This window comes from Drosophila suzukii, chromosome X (assembly GCF_043229965.1).
Source record: "Drosophila suzukii chromosome X, CBGP_Dsuzu_IsoJpt1.0, whole genome shotgun sequence".
NCBI lineage: Eukaryota > Metazoa > Arthropoda > Insecta > Diptera > Drosophilidae > Drosophila > Drosophila suzukii.
This window is the reverse complement of record NC_092084.1, coordinates 8277645-8296365: the sequence shown is the minus strand read 5'-3', so window position 1 is coordinate 8296365 and position 18721 is coordinate 8277645. Positions and strand designations below refer to the sequence as shown.

The 18721-nt window shown below is 39.1% G+C and overlaps 1 protein-coding gene across 1 annotated transcript; it reads right to left on the bottom strand.

The window, feature by feature from the left end:
* Positions 1-4974: 4974 nt before the first annotated feature.
* Positions 4975-6375, bottom strand: Pgcl (Pepsinogen C-like). The gene has a single exon (XM_017083388.4). It carries the CDS (start codon positions 6330-6332, stop codon positions 5103-5105), a length of 1230 nt encoding a protein of 409 aa, XP_016938877.2. The 5' UTR covers positions 6333-6375; the 3' UTR covers positions 4975-5102.
* Positions 6376-18721: the final 12346 nt, after the last annotated feature.

The following is an 18721-nucleotide window of genomic DNA, read 5'->3' as shown; positions in this document are numbered from 1 at the left end:
ATCTCAACGACTTGGCGCGTATACCCCGAAAAACCGAACAAAAAATCAAGTACTTGGCTGACTGCACAGAGAGAAATTTGGGCCTTGTCGGATTAGTATTCGTATATCAATTACTTAAGATTTTAATTGGTAATTATGATCAACGAGATAGAATATACAACTCTATACTATCTATTGTATACCCTGATCAAGGTACAAAATACTGGCCAATATATCAAATGCACACAAAGAAATGTCAGAAACAACTTGATATTCACAAGTAAATTAACACCTATAATTGAATAATGTAATGTACCTATAATATAGGACCTATATATTGGAAAATGTACTTTTTAGTTTCTCTCCATTCGAAAATAAATAAATTTAGAAATATCAGCGTATCTGCCAAAGGAAAAAATATAATACCATTTTGTTGATATCAAATATATTATATTTCGGAACTTGATCCAAAATAATAATACTACACCGTAATATCGGGGAGTTTTTTCTCTCTCTGTGGTTAAAGAAATGAAAATGAACTTTCTTTGGGGTTTGGGGCCTGGGCTTCCAGCCTCGCCCACCTTGTTAAGCGCTAAGGACTCGCTGGGAAACTGAAACTGAAACTGGTATAGGGCCCTCTTAACGAGGCGCACACTTGCCGAAGATCTTGGGGATTGGGATTTATTTTTAGTTAACGCTAAATTGAACCGTGGCCAATGGCTTCTTCGTTCGCTGGCTCGTTCGGCTGGTAATTGCGGATTAAATGCATCGCGGGGCCTCATCATAAGATCGCGTACGCTGGGGGAATCTGATTAAGAATATTTCAATTAGCTCGGTCATAATGCCGGGTGCCACCTTCATATCCATCACCAGTTGCTCCAGAGTTATTCCTGCTCTTTCAGCAATTGATTGCTGCAAACTTTCCCATCATCCAAGTGGAAAGAAAGTTTTGGGGCAGTACATTGTTGTAATATCGTTTGGAGCAGGAGCAGATCATCGATTTCGGTTTACGGTTTTTTGGTTTTTGCATTTTTGATTGATTCGATAGCGGAGGGAGCCTCTTTAGGATGCTTTTTGGCATGCTAATTAAGTCACTTGACCAAAGGGGATGGGACAGGCCATCGAGATGCCCAGTTGCGGATTGCACTTAACGAGGACCGATTAAGTGGGCGTGTGGCTGCCCATCGGATGGGGCTTTGGATTCAGCTGGATAAACGCTTTCAATTGATTAACTTTCCATTTAATCTACATCCTGTTGTCCTTCGGACGGCTACTGTTGATGATGATTGCCATTGCCCCGATGCTGCATAGTTGTTATATATATCTCGGTTTTGTCTCTACTGATGAGACAAAATTATGCCATAAATGCCAAGGTAAAGTCGGTCGAAATTTTGCTCAACTAAATCGTTGCTTGGATGCACTTTCAGTGCGCTTCGAGGCAGCTTATCTCGTTATATCCTTACACGGAGGAAAAGATGAGTAGCAAATTCTGATCTACACAAGTCAAAATCCATTATTTGTAATAATATAATATTTAGAAATACATTTTGTTAATAATAGAAAGATAAATTATCTTTAGACTTACTATATTTAAGTTTTATGGAAAGGACTGTACTTCTTTTAGATCTATTCCAGATTTTCAAGGAAAGATAGTATAGGACTACTGAATTCCTATCCACTTTCATTTTCTTCCTGTGGAGCTATGCCCCCTGCACTATATCATAATCCAGCGGAGGCAATCAAGCCATCAAAATATCGCTGCAACCGAAAACACTTTCATTAAACTAAATTTTTATTGTGCCACCACACCAGAGAGACCGAACTTAAAACTGGGAACAGGCGATCCCAGGGATCGGCATCATTTTCATTTATGGCAATCTCTCGGCCGATTCAAAAAAGCTGACTATAAAACTTTGACCCAGTTTCCTCGCTGGTTGTTATCATATACGTATGTATACAATACTCGCAGATATTCGCTCAACTTTTGGCAGTTGCAGTTGGCTTTCAAGCAAAATTGCTACAAATTACACAGTTTTCGGGGCGCAAAAGTGTGCCGCATGCGTGACAGGGCAGCGCGGCAAGTTTTCCCCCTTTTTTTTTGTAATTAAGCTCTGGCCGATGCAGCAGATTAAAGTAAATAATATCTGATGGTACTGCCATGTGTCCGCTGCTTTACAATAACTCATAAACTGTAATCACTTAGGTCAGCAGGCCGGGCAGCAGGCCGCGAAACTAGTTATCCTTATCGATGTGCTCCACTACCCAGGTCCCCAGATGATTCCCCATATACGTACCCCCTTCACGTAACTCCACGATTTCGAATCGCATCGAATCGAATCGCACTGAGAGAAAATACACTATGGTTATATTCGTATATGACTTGTACATATCTCCTGAAATAAAACTATCTGATCTTAAAGTGAAATGGGTTTTCTGCATTTTGGATTCAAGATATTAATTGAGCATATACTCGGACTAAAAGGAAACGATTTCAAATTTCTTTATTTTTAAAGCGTGTGTTTCAGAGATCGTGTTACTTACTGGTATGGTATTTAAACCATTCAATATATAACCATTTTAATTTTTTCTCGTTTTTTTTCACTGTATAAGAAGCGAAACGAAGATGCTTGCGAATCGGCACCAAAAAAATTCACTTTATCGCCGTTATCCTCTTGATTTATCTCTCACTTTACAAGGGCCACACTTTTCCCGGTCATAATAAACAATTTCATAATTGCAATTGGGGATTAAAACAATCGATATCTCAGGTGGGGCTTTCTATTCTCCCTTCGAAATCAATCAGTAGCTTATCTAAATTGGAATTGATAGATTCTGAGTGGATTTTAAGGCACACTTTCGCTGCCTCGCGTAATTAAAAAGTGGAGCAACTGCATTTCTTGGAAACCACATAAGGCTTAACAATTAATAATAAATTCCTGTTAAATAATAAAGCCATATCTCAACATGTTTCCGCCGTCAAGATTATATTTAGAATGCTTACACATTGATAAAGCACCAGTATATTATTCAATATTATATTGTATAAACGATTTTCGAATAAACATTAAGTCCTTTGTAAAATAGTTGCAAATCTTATTTGCATTTTATTTACATGCATACATACCTTCATTTCATTTGCATTTTTGGTTCCGAAATTAAACACACACACGGGGAAAAAGCACAAAATGCAGATACCCGCAACGAAAAATGTTAGGTAACTTGCAAAAAACATTTGAAATTAACTCACATTACTTATTTTTTTCTATTTCACTATATATTTAGTGTTTAATTGCCTTCCGATCCCCGGTAATATTACACACTTAAGTACTTGACTAAAGTTGTTCAACTACTTGTTATATTTTTTATACTAAATATTATATGTTATAATATAATACTTAGACTTATATATTATACTTCTTAGTATTGAAAACTAAATTAAAAAATTGAAGGCAATTACTTTTAATTATAAAACCTTTAAATCATTAACAACATTTACACTCGCATGGATGTACTAACATTTTTTAATGGACTTTTAAACAATTTTGCAGATGTGCGAAGCGACAAAGCCGTTATCAAAGATTTTTTCTTCGATCCTCTCCATTTTTTTGCCGTCTTATCGATATACGATATGCGAACCCTGTTTGCTGTTTAAATGCGTATTGATTATCATTAGTTAAGTTGTTAACTGATTCCGTTTAGAGATTTGTCAGCCGAACAACTTGGCCCAGGATTCCGATTCGGCTGGTGAAATATTTTAATGTGATTTATCTGCCCGACTAACAACAGCGAAAGAACAAGGATCGTACGATCGATCGAGCCATAAATCAGGCGGAGCTTTTGCGGCTAATGAGACAGATTGCCCAGTCTTGGGGCCTCGGATTCTCCGCTCTTCACCACCATTCTTCTGGCCCGTTCTTCTGGGGGTCAAATGCCGGTGGTCTGGTCCTGCGGCAAAGAAACCGATCCGATCCCCACACGCAATTGCAACAAATGATATTTTATTGGTATTTGATGAGCATCGGCCGTTGATGCAATTGTCGGGTCAATAAATTTTAAGCTCGATATCGCTCATTAGAGAACGATTCTGGAGTATACACTTGTAGAAAATATATAAGATATAAAAATTCCACCTTTTTTCTTTCTTTGTTTATATAGGAAATAATTTATCAAAAAAAACAAATACTGTAATACTGTACAATACTGTAAAACCGCTAAAATATTTTTTGATCTATCAGAATATCATTACAAAACTGATTCAAGAGCAAAGTAACATTATTTTTAACAGTTCATACATTTTTACTCAATGAGTATAGTAAGAATTCTTAACTATTGAGAATATTATATAACATAACATCTTGTTTTCCCAGTGCATCAGGTCTTGATCTGGATGGGAATCGACCACCGGGTGCGTTTCTTGTGGGAGAAGCGAGTCCTAATCCCCGGTTAAAGCACAAAAAATAACATCACATAAATAATGCGCTCATTGAGTTCCACTTCACTTCACTTCAGTTTGAGTTTGAGTTCCAATTTCGGATCGAGTTGTTTTTACGGCCCCTCGGCATCTTCTTTTTTTCACAATAAATCACGCGACAGGCCAATTAGGTCCGCACAATTTGCGATCACTGATCTCAGCGAGGAGTTAAAAAAACATTGCTTCGAGAAGACCCAAAGAATCATTCGCCGAAACTCTTACCCCTTCCCACAACTCCAATTGCAACTCAATTAGGTATGTTATGGATCGCGGTTCGACGTAATCCCTTGCCTATAGATAATGGTAACGAAATAACCATGATATCATGATATCTACATGACTTATGAGGTTGGTCAAGGTACATAGATATGATATGTAAGTAAAGTATATACTGTTTGTGAACTTAATTATGGACCTTAACATTTATCTATAATTCTTGATAAATGCGTCTTATACTTGTAAGATATTGTTTATAGACACAAGCAACATTTTTTTGAATATCGATTTATTTCAATTTTCTGTGTACAATGCTTAGTTCTTAGGTCTAGGGAAGAAAACCCCCAAAAAAAATGGTAAATTATATTAAAAATCTCACTTATTTCGTTTTAATTTTAGAATAATACTTTTGGGGATTTTATGACTAATAAACATATTATTGCCATAGTTTCCACATTCCACACGCCAGTACTAAAGTGAAGACCTGCCACAGAGCCGTTTGCCTTAGGGAAATCGCAGAGTTTACTGGAGCAAAGCCCAGTCTTTGATTGCCCACATCGAATTCGGTGTAAAAGCGACCCAAAAACACATCGCCCATAATCCAAAAGTCCTGGGATGTAATGGATTGAATGGCCAGCGAGCACAAATAGTTTTCCTGGATGATATAGTACTTTGCTGCGATCTTAAATTCCACGCCATTAATGGTGATTACCAGATCCGGATATGAATTCAAACTAGTGCACTCGAATGTTCCCTCGGAATCGGCACCGAATAATGCAGCAATCATGGTATATTCCGCTATGGGAGCTATAATCAAGGAAGTTCCAGTATCCGCAATTGCCGCATCGTAGGTACTAATGAGGGTACTGCCGATTTTGATGGAATCCGTTTGGAATTTCCAATAGGCCGCCTGGATGACATCCACATAGGTTAGGCCACCGCTATAAAGCGAGGGATCCGAACCGCCCAATATGAGTTCACCTCCATAGTTAACAACACTGCCATTATCTCGCAGGAAAAACGAAAACACGGGGTTCTGAATTAGGCCCTGGCTTACCATATTCTGGAACGTGGGCGTAACACCATCCACAGCCAGAATGGGAAAACCCATGCCAAGTATTCCATCGAAGTAGGCATCCACAAAGTTGGTTCCCTGCTCGGTGGTTACCTCAGCAAATGTTTGATTTTTTACAGTCAGGCCGGCGAAGCTCACATAATCCACGGATAGATAACCAGAAACACTGCCAGTTCCATAGGTTATGGAAAAGGCCGTTCCATTGGCCACATAGGTACTGGACTGACTTTCATAGAAGACTTGATGATCCTCACACGCGGTGCTCGTACATGAACTTCCCGGAACCCAAAGATTTGACGAGCCGGTATCGAATTGTACCAGGAAGTACTGAGCGGGGGTTCCAATACTAATATTTCCGTAATACTGGTAATTATCAAAGTTGGATAGTTGCTCCATGGGGTGACCATTGGCGGTGTACTGGCGATTGTATTTCTGCTGAATAAAATCCCTTTCGGCGACAATATTTTTGTGACTGCGTGTGAATTTCGGTGATCTATGGACGGGTATACGATGAAGGGTGGAACTGACCACGCCCACCAAAACCAGGATCCCCGCCAAAAAGGCCAACTTTTTCATTTGGGAACCCGCCATGTTCACAATATCGAATGGCAAACACGACTAACTGGGCTTTCACTATCTGGTGGCGTTCTTATAAAGAAGGTTCCCAAAAAATAGAGGGGGAGCTTACCGATAACGATATTAGAGTCGCGTGTGTGATTCCCGCGATAGTACCACAATCAATCAAAGTATTTTAGCAATCTCAGCTTGATAAGCAAAGGTTTGTATACCCGCGAATTTAAGAATTTTAAAAATGTTTGCATTTTTTCCCTTGAATATCGAACTCTTATCTGTGTTATATTACTTAATTTTATTATAATGATTTCAAAGGCTTTAAAGAACAAAACCCAAGCATTCCCTTTTAGTACTATCTAGGAGCCTAGTGATATATTTCACCAGTCTGCCTACTCACTGCGATAACTGGACTTAAGTTTCATATCTTCTTGTTATCAAATTATGATTCAATGCGCGTTGATCACTAAAAAAGACACCTCATGCTAATCCTTTATTGAAAATTCGAGGAAATGACGATACAAACTTTGTTTTCCTTGGATACTGAGAGTGTGTTTTTAGACCCCCGCTATCAAGAATTTATGACAAATGTACATACGTCATATATTGAATGTGTGTTCAATAAATCATTCAAAATTGCATTCAATTTGAAAGAAAACTGAGTGAGCGAACTTAGGACTATTTTTTGGTGCTTTTTACCAGTGATTTCTTTACCGATATGGGTAGTTATTTGATGTCCTTAATACATATTAATTAAGATATCTATTAAACAAGTAACCATTTTCCATATTTAAATGGAAATCACTTCCTGTCCGGCAAATTCGCTATGGAACCTGGCTGGATAAATGTTAATTAGCCTGGCTGCCCATTGCTAATGGAGATGTCAGGTTTCGCTTGAAGGTGTGGGAATATTTATGGATTGAAAGTAATGTCTCTAAAAACTAGACCCACCAAGACGTACCAGGCGATGAATGAAGAAAGCCAGGCGGAAAACAAAGAGTTATTGTTTTTAATGTATGCATAGAGAGTGGAGGCAGAGGACAAAGGTCACAGGACACAGCAGAGGTCCTCGGCGGGTAGTATATATGTACGAGTATAGTGTCTGTATCCTTGGGTGTCAGCCACTTGATTAGCCATGACCTAATGTTGCACTACACACAATGGGCCATGATGAGCCCTTTTGTCGCCCGTGCGGCAGTGTCAACTTGGATTAGTTGCGCTACCAACCGATCCTATACAGTTTCTATATGTATATATAAACAGTGGAGGTAGAAAAAATAGCACTGCCAATTTGCGTTGATGGAAAATCATACTACCTGGGATTATTATCAAAAACTCAACATAAAATAAGGAGAGTTATAAGAAATAAAACAATATATATTCCAAATTTTGTATTATTTTAAATTGACCTTTGAATATATTTTAAATAATATAAATATTTAAATAACTGTTGAATATTTTTCCAAAATTTAGTGTAGCTTTACTTGCATTTAATAAAGCTGTATAAAATATAGAAAATCACTATTATTACGGCCGGAGCTGTGTTTATACCGACCGATTCCTTGCGTGGGCGCTCAAGTCAAACAAATTGAAAATTTATCACCCGAAGCGAAAGGCACCACACACCGTACCCAAAAAAGTAAAAGAAGAAAAACCGATGATGAGTTTGTGTGCCAAAGCAAATGCATTTTTTACACTATGCTACTTGCAACTTGGTGGCGATCACAAATTCACTGAACCATTCGCAAATTGATTTCGCTTTGCCCAAATGTGTCAACCGAACAATGTCTTTTCTCTGAATAATTCTTTGATTTTTTTCGGGTCTATCGAATTTCAAAGGAGTTTCACACGCAAATGCCGACTGGAGAAGCTCGTGGAAGTCATTGGCCCGCTGTGAACTGGTGTTACACTGGAAAAAAGCGAGCTTTCTAAGTCGGAAAATACTTTTATAGATTTTTGGAATTAGTTAAATGAAATTCATTAAAAGAATTTATGGAATTACCTTCTTTATGGATAATATTGAACCTACTTAATTTATTATTATAGAACTAGACCATATACCATCTTAAGAATATTAGTTTTTTGGCTTTTTAATTGTAGAACATAAGTTCCCAGACATTTCGCTTAGTGAAATATCTTTGGAGTGGGTGCAGACTTTCGGTTCTGTGGCTGGGAGTTGGAGATATATATCTTGGGCATGCTATATGGCCCTCGGACCTCGGGGCGCTGCGTTTTAACTTCAATTTCATTTCGCCTGATCGATTTTTGCACGCAAAGTGTGAGGGAGTCCCCCGATTCCCGATGCCCGATTCTTCGATTCCTGATTCCCCCGATTCCCGATTCCCCATTCCCATTCCCCAAACCCGATCCCCTGTTAACCCCCGAGTGCCTCTGTACTTAGGCATTGAATTTATTGTGCAGTCCGATCAATATTTTATTGTTTTCGCTAAAACTTCTGCACCTCCTTGGAGTTTTCGAGGTGGTTCTGTTCCCGTGGTGCGTTATCAGTTTTGGGATTCGGACTTCGAGGAGATCGAAGGTGCAGCTTCAAAGCGCCGTCGGCAAGATGGGGTTAAGGGGGGGTTTTAGTGGGGGGGTGGGGAGCCCATATCGGTTTCAGTTTCGGCCACATGCAAAACAATAATCGATGCCGGGCAATTGGGAGGCTCGCCGCAGTCATTCCATTTAAAAACGTGTTAAAGAGTGTTTCACAGGGGCTCCTAGGGATGGGGAGGGGGTCGAGCGGGGACCAAGGGGCTCTCTGGGGTTAAGATCACGCCCACAACTGCACCGCCCTGGCTTATTTGATTTTGGATGCGTTCATTCCGCCGCCCGCGGCTGCACTTCATCCTCCACGTGAATTTATGATGTGATTTCGATCATTTGACATAATCTATTTAGCGTCTGCTCTCGAGCTCCTCTGAGTTCTGAATTCTGCATTCTGAATCCTCGAATCTCGCGTTCGGAGTCGGTATCCTCCTCCTTCAATCCTCTCCTGCATTGGGGGCATAATTTGTAATGAGATAATTTTATTTGCTTTGCCCAATGACTTGTGTTTGGATTCTGGATGGTTGGTTAGGTGATTCTGGGTATCCTTTGGGAGGCGGAGATGGTTCCGAAATGATATTGCAGTTGCATGCCCTGTTGTGGCTTATTTATTATCGTTTCTTGATGAAACTGAAGAGTTGGGTTACAGCATTATTTTAAAAAAATATTAAAAGTAAAAAAAAGAAAACTCAAAGTCCACAACCTTCTCGGAGCATCCACCCCTTGGTGATCACTTCCTTGTGAGTCATCGCAACAATTAGTAGACTCCCTAACCATATCTAGAGAAATTTGTTTTCTCTGATAAGGGACACACGCAGGCTAGAAAAAAAAGGAGACCCGCAGGATAATTTCCGAGCCCCTTAACCAAGACATAACTTTCGCTCAAGTGATGCTATCGAGTTTTACTTTAATGTTACTTAGCTACCAAAGTAGCTACTGATCCAGGGTTTTTCTTTCCCAAAGGATGCTGATGTTCGTTGATCAACCAGCTTACTAACACGCAATCTTTTACGAGCATAACTAATGTCCTCGGGATTTTACGACTTTCACCTACCGCAGCAGTTGACAACTCTTAACCCTTGAGGACCACAGAGTTGGGGGGTTAAGGAATAGCGGCTACTAATTGTTACAGAAGCCACGTAAAACGAAAAAAAGGGACACGCGCCCAGCTCGAGCGATCTGTATCGCTGGCGAGGACTACTAATTAAGGGCCAAGGATTAGGGACCCACCACACACAGATTCCTCCACCAATGAAAGTGGTGTAATTAAAGTCTTCTCTTCATTTTTCCATACACTTGCTACACAGAAAGGAAATTTCCTATGATATGGTTACCAACTCTGGAACTTAACATGTTCTTTTGATCATCATATATGACAGTAAATCTGAGTAGTATAGAGGAAAATATCAGCTTATATTACTTGCACATTATAAGTAACTATCTTTTAGTGACTTACAAATATCAAATGGATTTCAAGCTGTTTTCCTTTCTGTGTACATAACATTGTATCAGTTTTTGGCAACTGACCCACATTGTAAGTCGTTCCCGAAAATCCAGGCATCCAGGGACTCGAACTCGGTTAATTCCAGTGCTGATAGTTACTAATTGTTTGTTATTAGTGCGCGCGCGGTTCTGTAACTGTTATTTTTTTGGGGCTGGCTCACCAGATCGGTGAGGGATTATGCTCCACAGCTCCATCGATGGCAATCAAGAGGTTTTGGAGTCCAATATCGGAGACAGAGACTCACGGAAAGAACGGCGCGTTGATCGATAGCCATCACTGGGCTCAGTTGATGGTCGCGATCTCGATGGCCAACTTGTTTTTCAATCTGTTTTATACCCTCTGATTGGGTATACCAAATAGGGTCTTAAAAAAAGGTGTCTTTAAATATATAAAAAAATATATATGACACTCTTTGTTTCCAATTTTAGAACAAGGTTAATGCTATTTAATTCTAAGAAAAATTCCATAACTTATTCAAATGGAAACATTTTGAAATATATAAAAGTCTTGGTATATTTTATAACTTTATAAATGTATAACATTTGATTAAGCTTGAAAAACGGTTAAAATAAAATCTTGTGATCCCTAAGAACCTCAACTTCTGTATTATTTTGTATTAATTTAAGGGTATTCAAAATTTCAATCCTTTGTTATTTGCTCTTATTTTTACATTTTGGTTTTTCTTTTTATTTTGTTCACTTCGTTTTCGTTGTGGTTCGTTTTCTTTTTGCATAAAACGCGCCTCATTTGCTTTACATGCCAGCGAATTGAGTTGATTTTTGAGGCGAGCGTTCGGAGCACTTCACTTGGAAGATGATGGCTGCTCCCGTGGATGTCGGACCACCCAAGCAGTCGATATTTGCCACCAAGGTTGCTCGAGATCTCTCCTTTAAAAGCCCCCATGTTTTCGCCACTGGCGCTGGCTGTCCCTCCATTTAGCATTCGTTTTGGGGCTGCAAATTAGAAAAATGTTGCACGAAAATCAATAAAAGCTAATGGATGACCAAATTGAAAAGCCGCCTGAGTGATGGCAACAATGTGCGGATAATTGTGAGTGGAAATTATTGGGCATTTGCCGTTTAAGTGATCGTTTAGTCTCGTAAATGAATGCAAAAAAAAAACAGAAAACTGAGAAAAAATGCCCTGACAGAATTGCATTTGCAGAGCGGCATTGCCATTAAGTAATAAAAAAAGGAGAGGTATTGTGAAAATGAGGAGCCGACATTCTTCAGATCGATAAGGCAGCAATCTGATCGATCTGATCAGTGATCAAGGCCTGGAATTGATTTTTGAGATGTTCTTTAATGGCCTCTCAAAACACTTTTAACACAAAATAAATCAAAAAGAGAGCGTTATACAAATTATAATAAAAGTTAATGATTTTTCTGTCTTTTCTAGTCATTAAACTTATAAAAATATAGATTGAGTTATTTTCCACAACATGACCTCACCTTTAATCACCTGAAGCCATCGTCAGTATTTTTTTTATTGGTTGATTTTCCCTTTTATTTTGAACGTACTTTTTTGCTATTCAATGTGCCATTGTAAAATGTCGCTTGCAATGCCCATTTCAATCATGATAAAAATTCTAAAGTTCAGCAGCAATGACGACAATGAACAAACTGCCCATTAAGGAGCGCAAAAATTCTAAAAATTGTAAGTTCAATTAAATTGACAAATTTTTATGAACTACCGACTGCCGGGAGCAACTCCCTTCCATAAATCAGTTAACATAAACCGAAGAGTTGAGGAGTTGAGCAGTAAACCGGACTGCCGGCGATTAAAAATGCGTATTAATTTTTATGTGCGAAACGAGCAGAAACGCAGTTTTCAGTTCGGTTCAGTGATTTCCAACTGCCGAGGATCGAATGGTAGTTAAATAAACATGTTGATTGGGCTGAACAGGAAAAGAAGGGAAAAAAGAACCAGATTAGATGGTAGCAATTAAGGTAACACATTTAAATGAAACCCCACAAAAAAAGATAGTACACAAAATTAGAAAGTGTAAATAATTTATGTAAAAGTTAGTTAAATTAAATAAAGTTTTAAAACAGAAAACTTCTAATGACCTTAAAATGTACGGATCAGTTTAAAAAATTCAAGAAAAAAGTACTCCACCCGTAGATTTCGGCTTACTTTTGACTTTGCCAAATGAAGAAAAAAACAAAGCAAAAATCTAGGCCAAAAAGCGATTCGAAACTCATTCGAAACGGATTTGATATGCAGCACGCTCAGAAGGACAATGGAGATCCTGCGCCGAACAATCGTAAATTACTAATTGAAAACGTATTTGGCCCATTGTGCACATTTCACCGGACAATGGGCATAAAGAATCGAGTGTTTTTGTTTCGGTTTACCCTCTTAGGATTTTCCAGGGAAAATGGCAACGCGTGTCAAAGGCGATCGATGATCTATGAACTATAAATTTTAAGGTATTATATTCTTCTCTTTCTTGTGCAGTTGACTTTGAACTGGTTTTGGACTGCTGGATATATAAAAGTCTGGTTACTGACCTCTGGGCCGGACATCCGTCCAAAGGATCTGCACAATTAAGTTCCAATTCCAAATCCAAGTTCGAGGGCTCACCATTCAGGCTCAGACTCATCATTATGCTCTCCCTCGCTGACAATTCAATTATTTTTTTGTACTTCTCGTACGTATATAAATACTTATATATATTTTGTTCTGCTGGCCGGAAACCCCGACAGCGGACTTCCTTGGGTCACTAGCACTGCCTACTTATGCATTTTCAGTTTCTGACCGGGTCAGTTAATTGAGTTGTTCATCGTCGTCGCCGGCTCTTTATGCAATTCATGGCCGTGCATTGTTGTCCAGATCCTGGGCAACCCCGCATATCCTGCTGCTCCTCGAGGTCCTTGCTGCAGGACCACACAAACTCTGCTCCTTGGATTCATTGTGCCACTCCCGCTGGGAAGGAAGTGGTGGCCAAAATTTGGTACCAAAGGATCCACGGACCCCTCATTAATCAAAAGGAAACCTGTAATAGCTCTCATGTTAAAATTAAAACTATATTGCATGTATGAAATAGGTTTACTTTTAAAGAAAAGTTATACCAGTCTTAAGTATTTCCAATTTTAATGAATATTTGTTCATTTTACATTTTTATATTAAATCAAAACGTCCATCACTTTTGAAAAAACAAGTGAGTTATTGAAATTTAAACATGTGTCATATGGCCATAAATAAACCCTTTACTCTTGAAACAATTTTGATCAGTTCACCTACATATTTCCACCCGAAATAATTTATTTTTTACTTTTTTCCACTAAATTGATCGATAAACGATAGTCGGCAGTTGTCGCACAAATTGTCAACACCATCGATAAGCCATCGATCGGTTCGGTTCAGTTCGGTTGGGTCCAATCAAGGCGAGAAGAGGTCCTCTTACTTACTGGCTTCTCTCCCCCTGAAGATCCCCGATTTTGTCGTGCTGGACTCGCATCAATTAAAGCCGCACCAATGTTTTCGCACCCGCAAATCGATTAATTCCGCTCCTAAATGCGATAAGACCCCAAGATTCTGTGGGCTTGGGATTGAAATCGGCTGGGTGTTTTTTTTATTTTGTCTTTATTTTGATTTTTTTTCTGGGTCTGGGGACCCCGGCTGGGCAGTCAATATTTAACTTTGAACTAATTATTTCAATGGAAAGGCAAATAAGTTGATTTTGCTGTTGTGCAAGAGCTTCCAAAACCCCCACCGAAGTCCCCCCTTTTGATTTCTGGGGCTCCTTGGGCATGTTTTTTTAATTATAAGCAACACGCAGGCGGCCACCACATTTGGCCAGAATGCAAGTCTTCATTCACTGGGCATGCGCGTGGCCACGTCGACAGAATGCCCCTTTTTCTACTGGATCAGGCACTGAGAAAAATTATATTTTGCACTAGTATAGGGTAATAATTTTGATAAGGAAATCCAGCAAAACATCGTGTGTAAATCTATATTTACATACAAATATTTGGATTTTAGTAGGACTCTTATAATATTTGTATGTTAGTACTATAGTATTTGTATCGTTTAAATTGTTTTCATGATATATAAGATGATCCGGCTGTTAAAGAAACCCCTTTTAATATTGAAAACCTTCAAGCTTGGGTTATTTATTTTGAATATTATTTCTTTCCCTGTACTCCCATACCCAAAACCCATCCGAAAACCCATCGCCAAACCCAAAGCGCAGCTCCATCTTCAAGCTTGTCTGAGGACTTGATGCGCGCGCGATTTTTGCCACTTAATAGCGCTTAAACACGAACATTTTGAATTGTGTGGCAGGGGCGATGGGGTTTAAGTGGGGATCAGAAGGAGCTGGGAATCAAAGTGCAGCGCGTAATTGCAGCAGCAGGAGCTGTGCCATAGGAACTTCGTATATAGGGATAGGGATCGGAAACGGGAGTAGGGATTGGGAATCGGGAGCAGCCGCAGAAACAAACAAACAAACAGAGGCACAAACTCGAAGAGTCCGGCACAAATTGCGGTGTGAACCAGACAGGAATGCCATAATGAATCGGTTTGTTATAAAGACCTTAAGGATACCTTGTACAGCCAGCGACACCTAGCGGACGGTGGCCGAAGCTGCAGTGCAATATCTTGAGAAGATGAGGACTTAGAACTTGTAGAATAGCTATTAAAGAAATAAATACAATGCATATGAAATAAGAGAGTAATATGTATTTCTACATTTAAGAAGTGATGTTCTTAGAAAAATATCTTAAAGGTAATATAATTTAAGGATCCCTATAAGCAAAACCATCATACCTTGGTGTAAAAGGCACAACTACAGGATACAGTCTGTCCTGCTGGTATTGAACGCCCCAGCTCGAGCAGTGCACATAAATTAATTTGTGTGCATAATGCGCCATAGAATCCTCGTCTCCAACTCGCAGATCCGATCCGTAAAAAACTGTGCGTGGCTGCGGAGCATTCATCACCTGACTTTCGCATTTGTTTGCTGACAATGAATTGCACACTCAACTCTGAGTCCAAATTAAAATTCTTCCTGAGCCCGGGCATAATTAAAAGATCCGAATGCCTAATGAAGTAAGCCCGGCATTAGATGCGGGTCTTTGGAAAAAAGAGAGTAATGCCAAATTGGCAAGCCAATATATCAATGGGTAAAGCAGTGACAACTGAGGCCACGCGACTGCTGGAAAAAAATCGCAGGCTCGGAAACTTAAGAGAGGTACAAAAAATCGAAGGCCCTGTGAAAGGTGCGCCATATGTACACAGGAAAAAAATATATATGATATGGTAATCATATTTATAATGTTTCATATTTTATTTAAGTCTTACATTTACACAATCTGATTATTATTTTCATAAGTTTCATGAGACAGAAGTATAGTTCTGATATTTTTCACTGATCAAATATATATATTAGATATACAATCCACAAATATTAATTTAATATCGGTATGTTTTCCATCTGTGTATATAATTGCCCATCATTATCGCTGATGAGCGAGCGAACACATCATGGATGATGATCCGGGCAGGATGGGCTGGAGTATGGAGCCACTTCCTTCGCAACACGTGCATCGCCATCAAATCGGCTCCAAATCAAACACACTCCCTGGTCAAAATTGTGTTTAATGAGTGACTTTTGGAGGGCAGAGCCCAAAACTAAGATCTGGGGGTAAAACGAGGGATAAGAGGTTGGAATGGGATGCTGCTGCTGAGGTAGCTTAGCCCATTATTCAGACTTTATTTATTTTGTGGACCCCTATAGTCGGTCCACAAGGGCCCACGTCCAGGCCGACTCCCAAATTAAAAGTTCGGTGCGCCCAAGTCAAAAGTGCAAATTTTCGCAGCCGCATCAGACGTCATATTAGCGAATCAACTGACAAAGCATATGAATATCAACAGCGTTTGAACAAGTGGATTAAGGAGCGATCTGGAAACGGATCGAAACGGCGAATCCAGACACACAGACAGGTCTTTCGGCTGCCGTTCTTTATAATTAAAACTGGAATCGGACATTCCAAGGATGCGGTAAGAACTTTAGATACTCTATTTTAGGATCAAATAATGTCTATCCCATCTAGGTAAGTTTTCAATGGCTTACAGAAAGATGACCCAAACATGCAGGTTTAGAGTTGTTAGCTTAACCACTTGCTTGCCGATGTTAGAGTGCCCTACCTCTAAAAATGTGTGCTTTAAAGATCTATAGAATTTACTTTAAATTTTTTTTAAGTATAATGCGAATAAGTACAACTATTTTATTTATCAAGGATCACTTAGTGAATGGACTTTCTCGACAGCTGCCATGTCTCAATGCTGAGCTGCAATTCCAGTTTCAGTTGGCAATCGGGTTTCGATGCGTTTCATTCATGGACTTCGCAAACCTAAGCCGCTTAAGTTCTCCCAACCAACTCTTTACTTTTTTTTGCTTTTCCGTTTTTTATTCCCGAGGACCAGCTCATTTTTATCGTGTGCTTTTTGTATTTGTTTGTATTTTTCTTTCTCTTTGACTAATGTGCAGCTTACACTTGACTGGCGCACAATCAACACCATCAACAGGAGCAGGAGATTCCGCGGGTCTTAGTCTGGGTTTCAGGGTCTTGGCCTGTCTTCTGGTTCCCCGGGTCTCATCATCATCAATGGTCACACGGAAATAAATTTGGATAGTGGCTTCGAAATATTATAGTAATCTATTTATCTACAAATAATATTTGGGGGATCCCAAATGTTGGTTCTTTTGAAAACGGATTGTTTTAAAGAAGGTCTTCTTCTACTATTAGGCTACTATAAGAATAAAAGTAACGACCCTCTTTTTTCTCTGTGCAGTGTCCATCACTTTTTGGCCAAAAGGAATGAGTTGATCCCGATTACTCGTATTAAAGGCAACGCGTGTTGCCGCAGCGTAAAAATTCACAAATTTACTGATCCCTCTGTCGATAGCCGATCTTGATGCCAGTCACTCTCTTTCGCCAAAGAAGACGGTCTTCAGCTGATTCTTCTGCTGGCCACCAATGTACCGTTTGTTTTATTTGACTTTGCTACGCCCACCCCGGGAAAATAACCCGAGATCCAGCATCGAAGATCCAAGAAGCAGGCAAAGGAACCCCAGGCTGGAGCCCCTGGTCATCAGGTTTTTGGATTGCCTAACGGCGCTTCAGATTTGCCATCTCGCAACTTCCCCTTTTTTCACTTCTCTGGAAAGCATTAACCGCCAGCCAGAAGATCTAAATTGAAACGGTAGCTTCAATTGGCCACATCTTGATGGCAAAATGATGTAAGAGGCAGTATTTTGGTAGAGGAAAATTATGGCATCTCAAAGGCAAACAGTAGCTTATCTACCATAGGCAAAAACTATTGCAAAGGTGCTAATATTAATTATTAAACGGATCCCAATATTTTATTTTCAAGAGGGTCAATATTTTAGCCCATTCTCATGCGATTTTTTCGTACTTCCAATGGTTTTCAGAATGTGAACCCAAAACTGCACTTATAAGATCCATAACTTTAGTAATTTGATTCCGATTTTGCCGTGGGATACCTCTATGAGTTTGTGGTTGAATTCTTTGATATTCTACATTTAAATATTTCAATTACAAGAGGGTCACAATTTTAACCCATTTTCATGTTCGATTTTTCCATAATTCCAATGGTCTTCAGAATGGGAACCCCAAACTGCACTTCTAGAATCCATAACTTTTGTAACTTGGTTCTGATTTTGACGTGGGATACCTCTATGAGTTTGTGGTTGAATTCTTTGATATTCTACATTTAAATATTTCAATTACAAGAGGGTCAACATTTTAACCCATTTTCATGTTCGATTTTTCCATATTTCCAATGGTTTTCAGAATGGGAGCCCCAAACTGCACTTCTAGAATCCATAACTTTTGTAATTTGGTTCTGATTTTGACGTGGGATACCTCTTTGAGTTTGTGGTTGAATTCTCTTAAATTCTACATTTAAATATTTCAATTACAAGAGGGTCACAGTTTTAACCCATTTTCATGTTCGATTTTTCCATAATTCCAATGGTCTTCAGAATGGGAACCCCAAACTGCACTTCTAGAATCCATAACTTTTGTAATTTGGTTCTGATTTTGACGTGGGATACCTCTATGAGTTTGTGGTTGAATTCTCTTAAATTCTACATTTAAATATTTCAATTACAAGAGGGTCACAATTTTAACCCATTTTCATGTTCAATTTTTCCATATTTCCATATGACAACTCAAAACTGCACTTCTAATTCTCACAACTTGGGTTATTGGACTCCGATTTTGATGTGGGATGCCTTTATGAGTTTGTGGTTAAATTCCCTAATGTTCTAGATTAAAATATTTATTTTAAAAGAGCGTCACAATTTTAGTCTATTCTCATTATTGAT